Below are 14,610 nucleotides of genomic sequence, written 5' to 3' on the forward strand. Positions count from 1 at the left end.
ATCTCCTAAGCTGAAAAGCACACAGATAGCACAAAATGCAAGCTTTTTATTGCAAACCTACCCCCAGAAAATTACATACTTTGTGCAGTTAAGCTTTTTATATTCATTTTCACACAGGAACTAACGGGGAGGTGGAGGAGAGTGAGGTGGGATAGGTTCAGCGATGGCGGCCTTTGCCACCAGTGAATATTCATCATCTATTCACTGTGTAAAATTACAGAGTTAACTTCTAGCTCTCAATTAAGTTTTTTTTTTGTCTTTTCAGTGACTTACAATATCTAAGATATTGAAAAGAAATGTTTCTTCAGTTTAATATATTGTTCAGAAGATTGCTGGTATAATTAATGCATATGTCCTTAATTATGAGGTGCTACAATATACAGTATGCAGTGATAAGAATATATAATTTTCCTACAAAGTGCCCCACATAATTACCCTAGCCTTGCAGCTGCTGTTTTAATTTTTTCAGGGAATTGAAACATTTTGCTAAACATCATTCATACTTATTGATTATTTCCTAACAAAAAATGTCTCTTTTCGTTTTGTATAACAATTACAGAAATCTTACATTTTGAAGGTTTTAACATACAGTGCTGTTGCATACTTGTGAGTGGTAATAATAATTCTTGCGTATAATGTGCGTTTTACCATGTTTACAGTGTAAAACAAAATAAGAGAAGTTTATTATGATGGCTTTCTAGAGTCTTTACAACTGTGTGCATTAAAGTACAGCCTAGGGAAACCTCTTCATCACTTAATTTGCAATAGTCCTACTTTTAAGCTTGATGAAAAAAAACCCTAAAACCCCCAAGTGTGATGATTGAAGTAATTCTAGTAATCGTCACAAAATCCTGATTTAAAAAGACACCATCTCCCTTAGTAGAGTTTGTAAACAGATGTTCTGGAGGAAGTCGAATTATAATCTCGCGCTTCCACTCTCTTATACAGTACATAACTATCTTGCCTGTGTTTTTTCTCATACTTCCTACCTCCACCCCATCTTCACCTTTGCAGCACCTCCCTGGCTCATTCCTCATAATTGAGGGGGGTTTGTCAGATTCAACTTCATGGCCAGGGATGTCACTCCCACAACCAGGCGAGTGAACACCCAGGAGTAAAAAAAAAATAGTGCGCTAACCTTACAAACGTCATTGGTGCATAGATTAGAATTCACCTCAACTACTGAAATACAGTTCAGCAAACAGTTAAATTCCTTTCGCTTGAGGGTCTGTTTCATCATTTTACGCAGTACTGGGTTGACTTTGGTTTTCTTCCTGCAGTTTACGACATAAGGAATGGTCTAAAGAACTAAGATTTTAATTTCTTTAAATTTCTTTGGAATATATTTCTCTGGATAATGTTCAATATTATTGCTTGGTGCAGACATCTTCCTTCATGCAGCAGAATGTGTTATTAACACAAAGCAGTGTGGTTTGCTTGATCAGTCAGATGTACAGGGCCACACTGTGGTTTGCACTGTGTATGCTTGTTCAATAATTTCTCCACTTAGCAGAGGAGGAAGTGCATGACTGTGCACTTCTGATGGATGCAAGTTGAAACCATATTCAGTACTTTTCTCCCAGCACACCAAGAAAATCCATAAGGAAAATGTGATGTTGTACTACCAGGGACCAAAATAAAAAAAAGCAAAATAATTAAATCTGGTAGATGTGTTGTAAAACTAGACGTCAGTTTGTGTTTGAAAAATCTTTTATGCTTTTTTTTCTTCTTTTTACAGGAAAGTGGAACAAAATGTAACCCCTCCAAAGTGTATGTTTTCGAACCTGAGGTAAGTGATTGAAGGACTGAAGTTCTTAATCTAATGCATGTAATGTTTGTCTTATTGAGTGGTGTTGCTTTTTTTTGTCAAATTCCAGTGCACAACACACCATTGTGAGGTTTAAAATGATCATCCAAAACATGAATTTCAAAAGAATGGGATGGGAAACTCTTTCTTGTTTAGGGAAAAATGTAGAAACACAAAAACACCAATTTTTGCAGTTCAAATGAGTATTCTTTATTTACAATGTGTGGCTTCTGGAGGTCATACAGTACCGTACATTGTGCATTTGCCTCTGCAAACTGAACTTAAGAATACCAAGTCCTACCCCTCCCGAATAAGACAATAGGAACAGTTACTGTACACGTGAAAGACTCTCTACTTGTTTGGTAATTAGCAGTTGATTGATCCAAGGATCCCATCCAGCTGTTTCTTGAAAGAAGCCAGGATATCGGCTTCAACAACAGGGCTGGGTAACTTGTTCCATACTCCAAGAACACATAGCATAGAGAAGTTCCTCGTGTTCTCAGTTTTAAATACACTTCCACAGAATTTCCACTTGTGTCCTCTGGTTTGTGTTTCACTGTTAACTCTGAAGAAGTACACTGCTTAGTTTTTATTGACAGCGTTTAAGGATTTTGAATACTTGCATCAGGTCCACTTGTAATCTTCTCAGTTCAAGACAAAAGAGGTTCAGATCCTTCAGCCTGTCAGTGTAGTACTCTCCCTTAAGCTCCAGAATGTATCTGTTCTACACTGTGGTGGCCAAAAATGAAAAAAAAAAGAAGCTTATTAAAAATGTATGTTCCCCCTTGCATATTAGTAACCAAATGTTAGGACTGAATGTTCTGAAAGCACAGATGTCAAATGTATGGGGTGTTCTACAGCCAGGTTGAAGTACTCTTGCCTCTGGTTATTTACTGCTCTTTAGTGAAAGTTAAAATGAAAGCATTTTTGCACACACCGTCTCTCAGCATGCTGACCTGTCACCAATGTTTCTTCCTTCCACAGACTCAGGTTCATCCCAACCCCTTTGACCTGGAAAATATACGAAATGTGGAGCCAGAAGACGTAGACAGGTCTGACAGTGTCCATATGTCCAGCAGTGTGGCTCTGCTCACGCTGTCCTGTTTAGCATTGAGAATGGCTTTATAAAACCTGAAGAGGTCAACACACTGACCTGCAACGAAAAAAACAAGTCAAGCAACAAAAAATGACATATGGAACTTCAGAAACCTTGCTGTCTCTCAAGCTTTCCCTCTTTCAACAGCAACAACAACAATGGAAAAAACAACCAAACAATTTCTCCAGAAAATTGATCAAAGACTTCTTTCTGCACTGTAGCCATGCGGGAGAGAACGGTGGTTCTTGTTCTTGTCGATTTGCCAACTCTAGATTCCAAAGTTGAGACCTGAAGAAAAGACTAAAAAAAAAAAAAAGACTAGTACCTTTGGGTCTCCTTCCTAGCTGCTTGGTAGACCAGTTGCTAACTCAAGACAATGAAGAGCAACGTCTTTCCTTGTCGAGACGTTTTCCGAACACAACCTGAAAGACATTTTGCTTTTTTTGCGGAATCTGTTTCCGTTCGCCTTCCCTGCATTCTCACCCAGCCTGCCTGGGAGGATTCTGTCTGCGTGTTGCAGTGTCCCCAGTGCTCAGACTTTATTATTTACTGTATTTCACACGGCAGTCTTTGTCTAGCCCTCTCCCTCCAACAAATGTGCATTTTCTTTTCTTTTTCTTTTCTTTTTCTTTGCCAGGCCAGCCGTACTTAAGGAATGACGAGTTCCTTCCTTCTTTAAAAAATAAAATGATTTCAGGTATAAATCTTTATTCTGTTAACTCAACACGTAATTAAATTATATATACATGTGATATATATAATATAATGTAGGTACAATGTCATCCTACTGCTTTTATTTCTATTCTGTATTGGGTTGAAAAAGAATAAAAAAAATAGTTTAAGAAAAGGTTAACTGCATAAACTGACAAAGTCCGTATTTGTCAGTATGTACTTGTTTGAAGTTGACGGAAAACCCTGCCGCCTTCTTCTTCAATGTGTTAAAGTCTGTCTGTGAGTATAGCTACAAAGTGTTTCCCTTCAAATGTACAAATGTAATTTCTCATGAACTAAAAACGAGATGTTGAAAGGCAGGATGGAGCTCTGATACTAAAGAAAATCAAAGGAGAACAAAATGGCATATGTGTCTCTGAAGAAGTGCCAATAACTGTAGTTTTAGGGTGTTTTGTGTAAGTATTTTTTTTTTTGCAAATATGGACTTGAATTATTTTCAAAGATGCTCCTGGAAATGAAAACATGGTTTCATTTGCTTAGAAAGTAATCGTTAGTGTATTTTCTAGTGTGCAATCTTTCGCGTGGCCTTACATTTTTTGGGGTTTAATTTCTCCTTTTGAGGTGAGATCTGGTCCTCTTTCAGGCTTACTGAAGTCCCAGCCTGCGTTAGTTGTGTTTTAAGGTTGCCAGGAGAGTGTCGGTGCCATGCGCCTGTAAAGAAAGCTTAAATCGCGCCTTCAGCAAATGTACAGGGTTGGCTTCAGCCAAGTTTGGCACTTTGACTTTTCATGTCCACTAAACAACACACCATAAAGTATAACATGCAAAAAAAAAATATGAAAGGCATGTGTGTATTCTGTTTTTTGATCTTGATTATAATTCTTTCTCTTATATTGGATTGACATTAAATTCATTTTAATACTGAACAAAACGCAGGGAACTGAAGTCATTGGAAACACTAGAGGCTTTCTGGTGTACTGGTGCGCAGAGATGTACAGTCCAGGCATAGTGGTGGCAGTATTTCAAACACCATTTTTTTGTTCAGCGGGGCTCTGATCAGTTTTCTGGCCCTAAATTAGGAAAAGAGCTCTACACGTCTTAATTGAAGTCAGTCAAAAATAGCTTGATATTGAACATACTTCAATTCAAAATAATTGCAAACTAATTCCTTTGATTACAAGAAATAAAACACAGTGAAATTGTCTTTCATTCTGCATCTTTATCTCAAAATTAACACAGCATTGCCTCTGGTTATTTCAAGAGTACACAGCTTAAAACAAACAAAACATGATTCGTCCACATTTTATGTAGTATCTAATGAGCTGCCACCAACACATTTATATTTTAAAAAACATCTAAAATCACATTTTAGTGTGAAAGTTAATGTAATAGAACTGTGATTTGAAAATGCCTTCATTTAACACAGAAAATGGTGTACAGTTCCAGAGAATGTGTTAATAAAAGAGGTGTGGCACAAGAGATCTGTGAGATTACCACAATGGATAACACTGCAAATAACAGTATTTTGCAACTAATATGTTTTAGAAGCAAACTTCCAAACACTGGTGTCCTAATGAACTACAGATTCAAAGTTAGGTACCTCATAACATGCTTATCGATGAGTGTTCTGGCTCAGGTGAGAATAGTACATTTCTCCTCTGCTGCTACCACTTTAATACATTAATTGTTACTTGCAAATTTAAATCATACAGTAAATTAAATATCTGTTCAACCTAATAGAAGATAGCTAAGCAGCAACAACAGCAAAATAAAATCCTATTTTGGTAAGAAGTTGATGTTTCCAACTACGGCTAACATAGAGACTTAAAGTTACTCTTTTTATAATCTTGTTTCTTAATTATCAGTTTTAATTAGAAAGGGTTAATTGGTTAATGTTCTGTATTGGTAACACTGATCTGATTCTGCTGTGCACAGAGTAGAACCACAGCTTTTAAACTGTAAAACCACAATTTCACAAAATCCAGAAGAATGGTAAGAGTTTGCTACAGTAAACACCACATTCTGGAAAAGATCCACCACAATCCGAATAAAATAAGACTGCATCGTTTTGTAAGGTGTCATGTGAATTGCAAGAGAATCTTGGTGTTCACATTTATAATTTTGTCCTGTTGGATTTGAAAATGGTACATGTTCCTAAGAAAAAATGTAATAGATTGATTGGAGATTAACAATCAATAATATGAGAACATAATTTTATCTATGACATTGTATGCCTACAGTATATACAGTATGTTGTATTTAACGTCAGGTATTGCTAGACTGGTTCACATGAAACATATACAGAGATAAGGTATAAAGGCTTAGTATATCATGATCATCACATGCTCAATGTATCCTTTGTACATACGTATGCTTTCACTACAGTCTGTGAGAATCACATACAGTATGTATGTGCAACTGATGTACGACACATTAAACATTCGCATTTTGACTATCTTTTCATTTCCACTGCATAGCGTGTTACATGCTGTTCATGAAAGAAAATCCCACTGCTCTTTCATAAGCAATTCATTCACGTTTCATATACTGTACATCACACACAAGTAAACTACTGATGTGAACAACATTTATAATAGAAACCCTGAAGTTTTTATAAACTCCACTCATGGTAAATATTAATGAGATCCTCAATATCCAGGAGCAAAATGCTGACACTGTACTCTCCTGTATGTGAATATACTGTAGAAGTTAAAATGAAATATATTTTTTTTTCATCTGAAATGAATTCCCAATACAAGGTTTGTGAGCTGTTCGCAAAACCATATCAGTTTGTTTCTGTCCCTGTGCTAATGGCAGTGATAAATAAATGACCCTAAACTTTAAACAATTTGTAGAAAAACCATATTTTTTCCTCCCAATTGAAAATGACATCTTGGAAAACAAAAGAAATTGCTCCTCCAAGGCTGATGTAATTTCCTACAGTTGAGCAGTGATATAGAAAACTTTGTCAGTAACAGGAAGCCCATACAGAAAACAGAAAACAAATAATAAAAGGGTTATTAAAAACAAAACAATCTGTGAAAATTGTCATTTTGTAGGGAACATTAAAGAGAAACTTTTGCACAACACTAAGACAAGGGAGGTTGGTACTTGGAACTGTTCATTTTTCTATGAAGACTCACTGGCGATTCTTTGTTACATTGTGTATAGTGCTTTGTGTCTAGTGTTCAGTACTGCATTACAGTACATTTGAAGGGTTGTCATTCTAGAATCCTGTGTCTGCCCTCTTTGTACCCTGGAAAGCTTTCAATTCCTGTTATATCATTTCAGAAGATTTAAACAATAGAAAAAGTAGAAAAGTAAGAAAAGGGAGTATTAAGAATAGTTATGCCCAAATGTGGGCACAGATTTCATTTCTGTGCTAGCTAATAAGATGGTCAATGGAAACATTTGAGGGACACTTTCATTTCCTGTAAAATGTATTATAGGAGATGCTCTAGGGAAATATCAGTATGAATAGCATTTTTCTTTCAACAATTAGGAAATCTTTTTACAATATACTTACTTTTTCTGATAAAGGTGTTCTACTGAGCCATCAAGCATGTAAGCGCTCACACCTTTTTCTCTTATGAGGAGGAATCTCCGTTTACAATTGGAAAACAGATTAAAAGCTGCAGGCATGCAAATCACACTGTCCTTAAAAGGTTTAATGATCACATCCCAGTCAAAGCAAAATGCTGAAGTAGTTGAAATAAGGTCACACAACCATCTGTGAATCTGAGCAACTAAGAACTTATTAGACAAGCTCCATATGAGACAAGCTACTGTATACAGCCCATCTTTGGTTGCTATTACTTATCTGATACTTTATAAATCATTTTTTCCATAAAAGGGTGTAAACACACTGTCACAGATCTCCATGGAACTAACAGAAAGCAACTAGAACTATCATGTCAGATTTCAAATAGACAAAAATATGTTAAAGCAGATTTCAAGGGTGCAAATCAAGAAAACAGCTTTACTTATCTGGAGTTTAACCACAACTAAGATTCCCATGTAAACCTGTTGCTTCTGTCGGAAAAGTAAAACTATAAGGAAAGTAATGGACATTACATTTTCAGCTTAGTCTTCACTCAAAAAAATGTAAAAATGTCAAAACCTTGTTTTTAATGTCACGAAATAATGGCCTACACATACTTATACAGAGTATCGGGGTGTGCTTAATAACGTTGAGTTCTTTGTTTTGGAAAACCAACATTCTTTCTTAGATATTTGAGCTTTGCCCTTGAAAGTATAAGCCAGGAACAGTGTAGTTTAATAGATTCTTAAGTAGATTCTTCTTGCAGTACTTCAACAGAGCTACAGTACACTACAATGACAGTTACAGGCTAAACATCATTTCCAAAGAGATGGAGAATTGTCTGTCTGAGACCAAAGGAAAACTGTATTATCACAGGAATAGGTCCTGTTCTGAGAAATTTCTTATGAAGTTGTCACATCATTTTTGTTGACTTCAATATCACATCTAGTGGACAATATAATCTGTATCTTTAAAGTACAACATATGCTGTAGCTAATGTCTTCACTGTACGCTGAGATATTATCTGTGTGGCTTCGATTACATGGGCTGGAAAGAGTTATAGTTCCTACAAGCAGTGGAAGTACTTCTGTTAAACAAAGAAACAAAAATGTTTTTCTGATTTTTTATCCAGACAATCATATGTGACTAAAAGATGGGTAAGAAATTTACAACAAAACAAAAAAGAAGACAGTTTGAAACTAAGGGGCAGGTTTATCTTACTGCATAAGGGTCATGTAAAATTATTTACTATAGATAATATTACAGTCAGTGTTGTAACAGAGTAACATACTGGCACCCCCTCTGCCAGAGTGGGCAGAGGTCATGCATCAATTTAACGTGATCAAATTACGCTATGTGAACAAAATAACCCAGCACTGTAACAATGTTAATGTCACCTAACCTTTGTAGATCGCAGTAAGGTCCAAACAATGGTATTGTTGTGCTTGTTTCTTTATCAATAAAATGTTTTTTTTTATTTGTATATATCCTATTTTTATTTGGGGATGATGTTCATAGCAATGCATCGACCAATACATTTTAGATTCAAGAAAATAATAATTTCCTAGAAGCAGCCCAAAACATTATGAGTACAGTGAAATGAGGCTTTTACCATTTGTGAATCCCTGGTGATGTGATAGCATTCTTATATTACTGGCGAACGACTTGCAGTTTTCAGTGAAGCAGCTGTCTTTCCAGTTAACCTAGCTGGTAGATAGCAGTGATGGGTGAGCAGGATCCTTTCCTTTCAATAGAATTTCATATATACAGTAGAACCCATCTCAATATTGATTTAAATTCAGCAGATATGTCACCCTTCAAATCACAAATAGCAACCCACTGAAGCTCAGCAGGTGTGAACCTGGTCAGTACCTGGATGGGAGACCTCCTGTGAAAGCTAAGGTTACTACTGGAAGAGGTGTGAGTAGGACCAGTAGGGGGCACTCACCCTGCAGTCTGTGTAGGCCATAATGCCCCAGTACAATGACGGAGAAAGTATATGGTAAAAAAAGGTGCCGTCTTTTGGATGAGATGTAAAACTGAGGTCTTGACTAGTATCCTGGTCATTTTTTCCCACCCTTTCCCAATTATGGCCTCCTCATAGTCCCCATCTCTGAAGTTACTTTATCAATCTGCTCTCCCCCCCACTGATAGCTGGTATGTGGGGAGTGTACTGATGCACTTTGGCTGACGTTGCATCATCCAGCTGGGAGCTACATACTGGTAGTGGAGGAGAGTTACCATTATCTGTAAAGAATTTTGAGTGTAGTGTCCAGAAAAGCCCTATATAAGTGCATGGAATATGTATTATTTACAGATTTTCTCTTCGATGCAGAGAAGTGAAAACTTCTGCACTATGAAGACCCTGGAAGTCACAATCCGTACCAGATACCACAGAGAAGAGCTTTGTTCACCATCACTCTTAAAAAGTCAAGGGGAATTCAAAACCATCTGAAAGAAAGAGCAGCCTTAAAGGATGGTGACGTGTTTTTTCCAGGGATTTAAGATTAGATTGTCACAAAGGGAAAAAAAAGTGTATTCTAAGAAAGAAAAAGACAGAATAGGGAAATTGTGGCTACAATTGATGATACTCCTGACAAATCTCTCAGGTAAGACAAGAAAGAAAGAAGAAAACTGGAAGGTGGTGTATTGAGATCTGACCCAGAAAAAGATTATTCTTTTTTTTTTAATTGAGCTAGAAAAGTAGAACATCCAAGTGCAGTTATGTTATAGTGTTGTTGCTGGTTTCTGTACCTGTCTCATGTGCAAACATTGCTTTGCTTCATTTTATGTTCATTCTGCTTGAAGACAATATGAAGTTTTTGAATTCAATTAATTGATTTTTAATTTTAGTGCCAATTCCTATTATAGTACTTGATGACATCGAGGAAGAAACACAAAGCCCCTGGCAAAAATAAATGGCTACCATAAAATAGCAGGTCAGTGATTTTGAACAGAAGTCTGTTTTGAAGCTCAGATTTACTTTGGGAACATGACAAGTTATTCAGCATGAAATAATAGCATAAGTCATTCCATTGTCCTAGGAGAGAACTAGGAATGATCAGCTTAATTTTTATCTTTATATTCAAATCTTTGTATAGTTTTAATATACTTCAAGGAGACCTGAGCACTTCGTCACCTAAGGTATGGATGCATCTTCAATTCCATGTAGATGTATCTTTACCATCATGTCCCTTCATTACCATGTGGATGAAGGCCTTACCTTCATGGAGATGTAGCCTCTCCATCATGTGGATGTACCCTCACAATCATTATTTTTAGTGTTCTATGTAACAGATCTTTCAACAGTTTGCTTTTTCACTCTATGCTATTTAAGTACAGTATATACTATACCCCTCCTTATAAGCTGTAAACGAATTAATTTTGTAGAAACAAATGGAAAATATGAATGTTAAATAGTTTACAGCTCCATGCAATTTAAGTTAATTATTCCAACTTTAGCACTCCCTGTTCAGTCCCAAAGCATGCAATTATTCAAACTAAGGCAAAATACATTGTTTAATAAAAGCCTTACTTTTGTGCCGCTCACTGAATTGCCAATCATTAGCGTAAGATACAAATCTCCAGAGATGAGATTCTGTCAGCAATGAATTTGAACCATGTTTCCCTTCAAGTATATCACATTCACTTTGCTTGTACATGTTATCACAGGATCAATAGTTAATATTATGTAACAATGACCCACAGAGTCATCATCACAGCTGGCCCTCACAGCAGCTCCCAGATGTCAACTATAAACAATTATTTAAAAAGGAACAAAGTGTAACTTTTGACGAGCCTCGTTAAAATTCAGGACTACAGTACAGCACTCTGAAAGCAGAAAACGGGTTATACAGCTCTAAAATATTAAAGGGAAAACCAAACATAAAGGAAGCCAATGTTCTCATTTAGTGCCTTAACAGTTAGTATGGTTTAAATAGACTATTCATACAGTATACTGAAAGAATAGTAGCAGGACAAATTCTGCTTCCTTTAAAATGCAGCCCAGTACTGTACAGTATGTCTCTGCAGAGGACTTTCTTTGTTTTGTTTTGTTTTTCACCATTAACAGCAAATACATATTGACTGAATGTTAGATTCAGGAAGAGAACCTAAATGGGGTCAACTTTAACAAATGTGGAGCAGACAATACCAGCAGGATGTAAGATACTATATGTGAGACACACTGGTGCTGGCTTTTATACGACGACAATGTTGCCAAAGTGTGTGACCCTCTTGCTAGGCAGTCCTGATCCCTCCTCAGTTCTGTTCTATTTCAAGGGCTGGCACTTCAGCTGTGCTATTGTTCCTGCCGTTATTGGAACTCTGCATGCAGATACTGGCATGGGCTCACCAGCAATGGCACTTGCTAACATCTCTGTATAATGCTTATCTATGGGAGCAGCTGAGCACAGCATGGCCATACTGTAGCTGTTCACTGAATTACAAACCCAGCTTCCTGAACGATATGGTGCTCAGTGGGCCCTAAGATGGTACACAAAACAGTTGGAATGTAAGATGCTGTTGTAGAGGGAAAAGGCTGCAATTCTTCTTTCGCTCTCAGATGGTCTGTAAATTATTTATTGAAATTGAAAAAACTCAAGCATTCGACAACAGCTTGACAGCTTTCTAACAGTTCCAATTGCAAAACTTCATTACGTGTTCACACATCTTTATGACTTTTCTGAAGTGAATTTCAATATCTACTGTATGCCCCTGTTGAGTGTTGATATACAAGCGTCCATTGAAGTGACGCCACCTGATGGGTTGGCTGACCTATTGCATTTTCCACTCCTGATAGACTGACAGTCCAGTTGGAAGCGACCTCCCTGGAATTTTACAGGTTTTCTTCTCACAAGAGGAAATCTGGGATGACTGTGGGGACAGGAACCAGGCTTCTTCAGTACCAGATGAATTTTCCTCCATCCTGGCTGACAGAATATAGGCTAGCATGACCTGCTGCTGCACAGAATGAACCTCATCAGCCTGGTGGCTGGACTAATGCAAGTTGAAGTCTGCAAATACTATAGCTCTGAGTTAAAGAGAAACACAAAAAATGTTCTGGGCTCTACAGCAGGGGGTTGTGGGGTTAAACAGTGGCTGGGATGGAATACACTTGCACCCCCAAGCAAACCAAGAACTTGGTCTGCATTTGCCTTATCTGGTTAAACATGGAGTTAAAGTATTAGTTTTATCTGCTTGAAACTGACGAATCCTAGTACTATTGCACTTATACCTTGCCAATCCCAAATAAACATACAAATCCTGGAAAGATTTTTCTCCACAATCCATTTGAGTTTGACTGAATATTGTTTATGGCTCTGGGAATCCTATAGGAGATTTCCTTCGGGATTACTTTCCCAGTAAAGACAGTGGAATTATCAAGGATGCTTACAGGATTATGTACAGTATAACACAACATAACATCACTTTATTAGCCCCTTTACAATTTCTTGAATAAGGAATTTGTCTTTTCACATACAGTATACGTCTGGGACAGCAGAATGTATAGTATGTGTTTGTTCTGCACAATACTTTTGCTGCAGTCTTGTGGGCCTTTTTATGCGGCCTTCAGTTTCATAAGTTAAAAAAAATCTAAATTAAATAAATATGACATAAAAGACAAAGCAACACCATGGCAAGGTGAGTCTACATCCCTTCTGCTTTTGCACAGAGTTCACACAATCAAACTCCTCCACTGCTTCCTCTGGTTCACACAGCCCTAACCTCATTATCCATCACAGTCTGCTGTACAGTATCTCACTGGGGATTTCCCACTCATGAATTTCCCATGAAACGCTCCTCAAAATACAAGTTGAGGTCTCCCATGACATCTTCTACATATCGCATATACTGTAGATGTGCCTCTGCTTCCTAGAACCTGCTGAAAGAAAGCCCGATATGTGATTTGACACATTGCCAATTGAAAAGAAATCCTGGAACCTGACAGCCATAGCCTTTCTCTATGTGAATTCTATCACATATTTTTCTCATCCTTTCATTTTTTTTTTAAGCTCTGGAATTTGACAGAACATGGGGCAACATTAGAGTGGGAGTCATGGGTCGAGAGTGTTAAAAAGCCGGGATTTCTTCCAGTTCAGGGTGGCGGAGGGCAGAGTCAATTCTGGCAAGAAACTGGTGTGAAGCAGGGTACACCCTGGAAAGGACCAACACAGAAACAGTCGTGCAAACAATCACACTTAAACTCAATTTACCTAGAAGCCAATTAACCTACCAGTATGGTAGGTTACCTACTGTACCTACCAGTATGGTTTTGGAATGTGTTGGAGGAAACTGAAGCACTCAAAGGAGTGGTAAGGGTAGATGTCATTCAAGCAATTAAGAGACTTTATTTCATCACCATGTGCATTTCATATCTATTAACATATAAGAATACAGTATTCCTGTCCCTTTATTGAACTAATTTGGAAATAATGCTATGAAAATGCAGTAAATTCCAAATAATTTGTTTCTATGTCATATTGGAAACAAAATGTTAAGGCACGTAAAAACATCATTAGAATCTCATTAGACAGATAAGAGTTTTAAAACTCTAATTAAAATGCTTAATGTCATGGACTTATCTACCATAAAAATGTCCCCCAGTCATTTACATTAAGGGTATCTACTCCCCTTCTGCATCTTCTGAATGTTGCTGAGAAAGTGTGAGGAAAAGGTCACTGTGTCCCAGCAGACTGAAGAGGAAAACAACCACGCTGTGGTAGATTTTAGATCTTTACAATAACACGGAGCAGCTTAAACTCAACAGTAAAATTATAAGTGGTTAAATCAATTGGCTGGTATGGAATTCTGATAAAAACACAGTGACTTCCATGAGCTCTGAACAGAGTTTATAACAGAAGTTCAGGAGGAAAGTTTGATTCTAATCTTACTTACATCTGCTCTCCTATGTTTAGCTTGCATTCTGGACTTCCCTTTGTGCACTCCACAAGCTTCACTCTTGTAGCAGCACCCTGGCTCATTCCTGATGAAAATAAGGGGGTTCAGTGGCCTTCAGTCAGCTAGGTGAGATAACCTCTAAAACATTCATCCCTCTGTTGCATTCATGAGGATCCAACCAAACTACTGAAAATCTACTTTGCAGAATTTAGTTACACACATTTCTCAAACTGTACAAAATGTACAAAATAGACTGGGAGAGAGAGGGAAAGTGCCATAACTCACATTTTTCAAAATATAAATTCCAAGATTTTCTTGAAGTATCAAGAAAAGATCCATTTCATTTTGGAAGAAATTCTGAAGCTTTGGAGTAATTTGATATCTATAGTATGTGGGGAAGCAGTTTGCATATTAATGTCACCTGACTGAATTTAGATAACATCACTGAAGTACTGCTAGCTTGACTTTATTGGTATTTATGTTGTAAGTGTTGAGTTAAAGGGTTCAATGGCTTAAGGTAAAGGTTTTAACATCACTGCCCCTAATTAACAATTTGGCTATGTTTTGTAACGTAGGTCTCATTTCCTCATTTGT

At 37.1% G+C, this 14,610-nt stretch overlaps 1 protein-coding gene across 2 annotated transcripts in view; it reads left to right on the forward strand.

Moving 5' to 3' along the window:
• gfra2b (GDNF family receptor alpha 2b) overlaps positions 1 to 6,610 on the forward strand; it is a 107,537-nt gene extending 100,927 nt beyond the window's left edge. For both annotated transcript variants that reach the window (XM_088624026.1, XM_088624027.1), the window contains 2 exons: positions 1,739 to 1,789; positions 2,792 to 6,610. In XM_088624026.1, coding sequence (XP_088480152.1) covers positions 1,739 to 1,789; positions 2,792 to 2,935 — 195 coding nt within the window. In that variant the 3' untranslated portion in view covers positions 2,936 to 6,610. The remainder of the gene's footprint in view (positions 1 to 1,738; positions 1,790 to 2,791) is intronic.
• The last annotated feature ends 8,000 nt before the right edge of the window (positions 6,611 to 14,610 follow it).

The sequence above is a fragment of the Lepisosteus platostomus genome, chromosome 3 (genome assembly GCF_059453375.1).
Source record: "Lepisosteus platostomus isolate fLepPlt1 chromosome 3, fLepPlt1.hap1, whole genome shotgun sequence".
Taxonomy (NCBI): domain Eukaryota; kingdom Metazoa; phylum Chordata; class Actinopteri; order Semionotiformes; family Lepisosteidae; genus Lepisosteus; species Lepisosteus platostomus.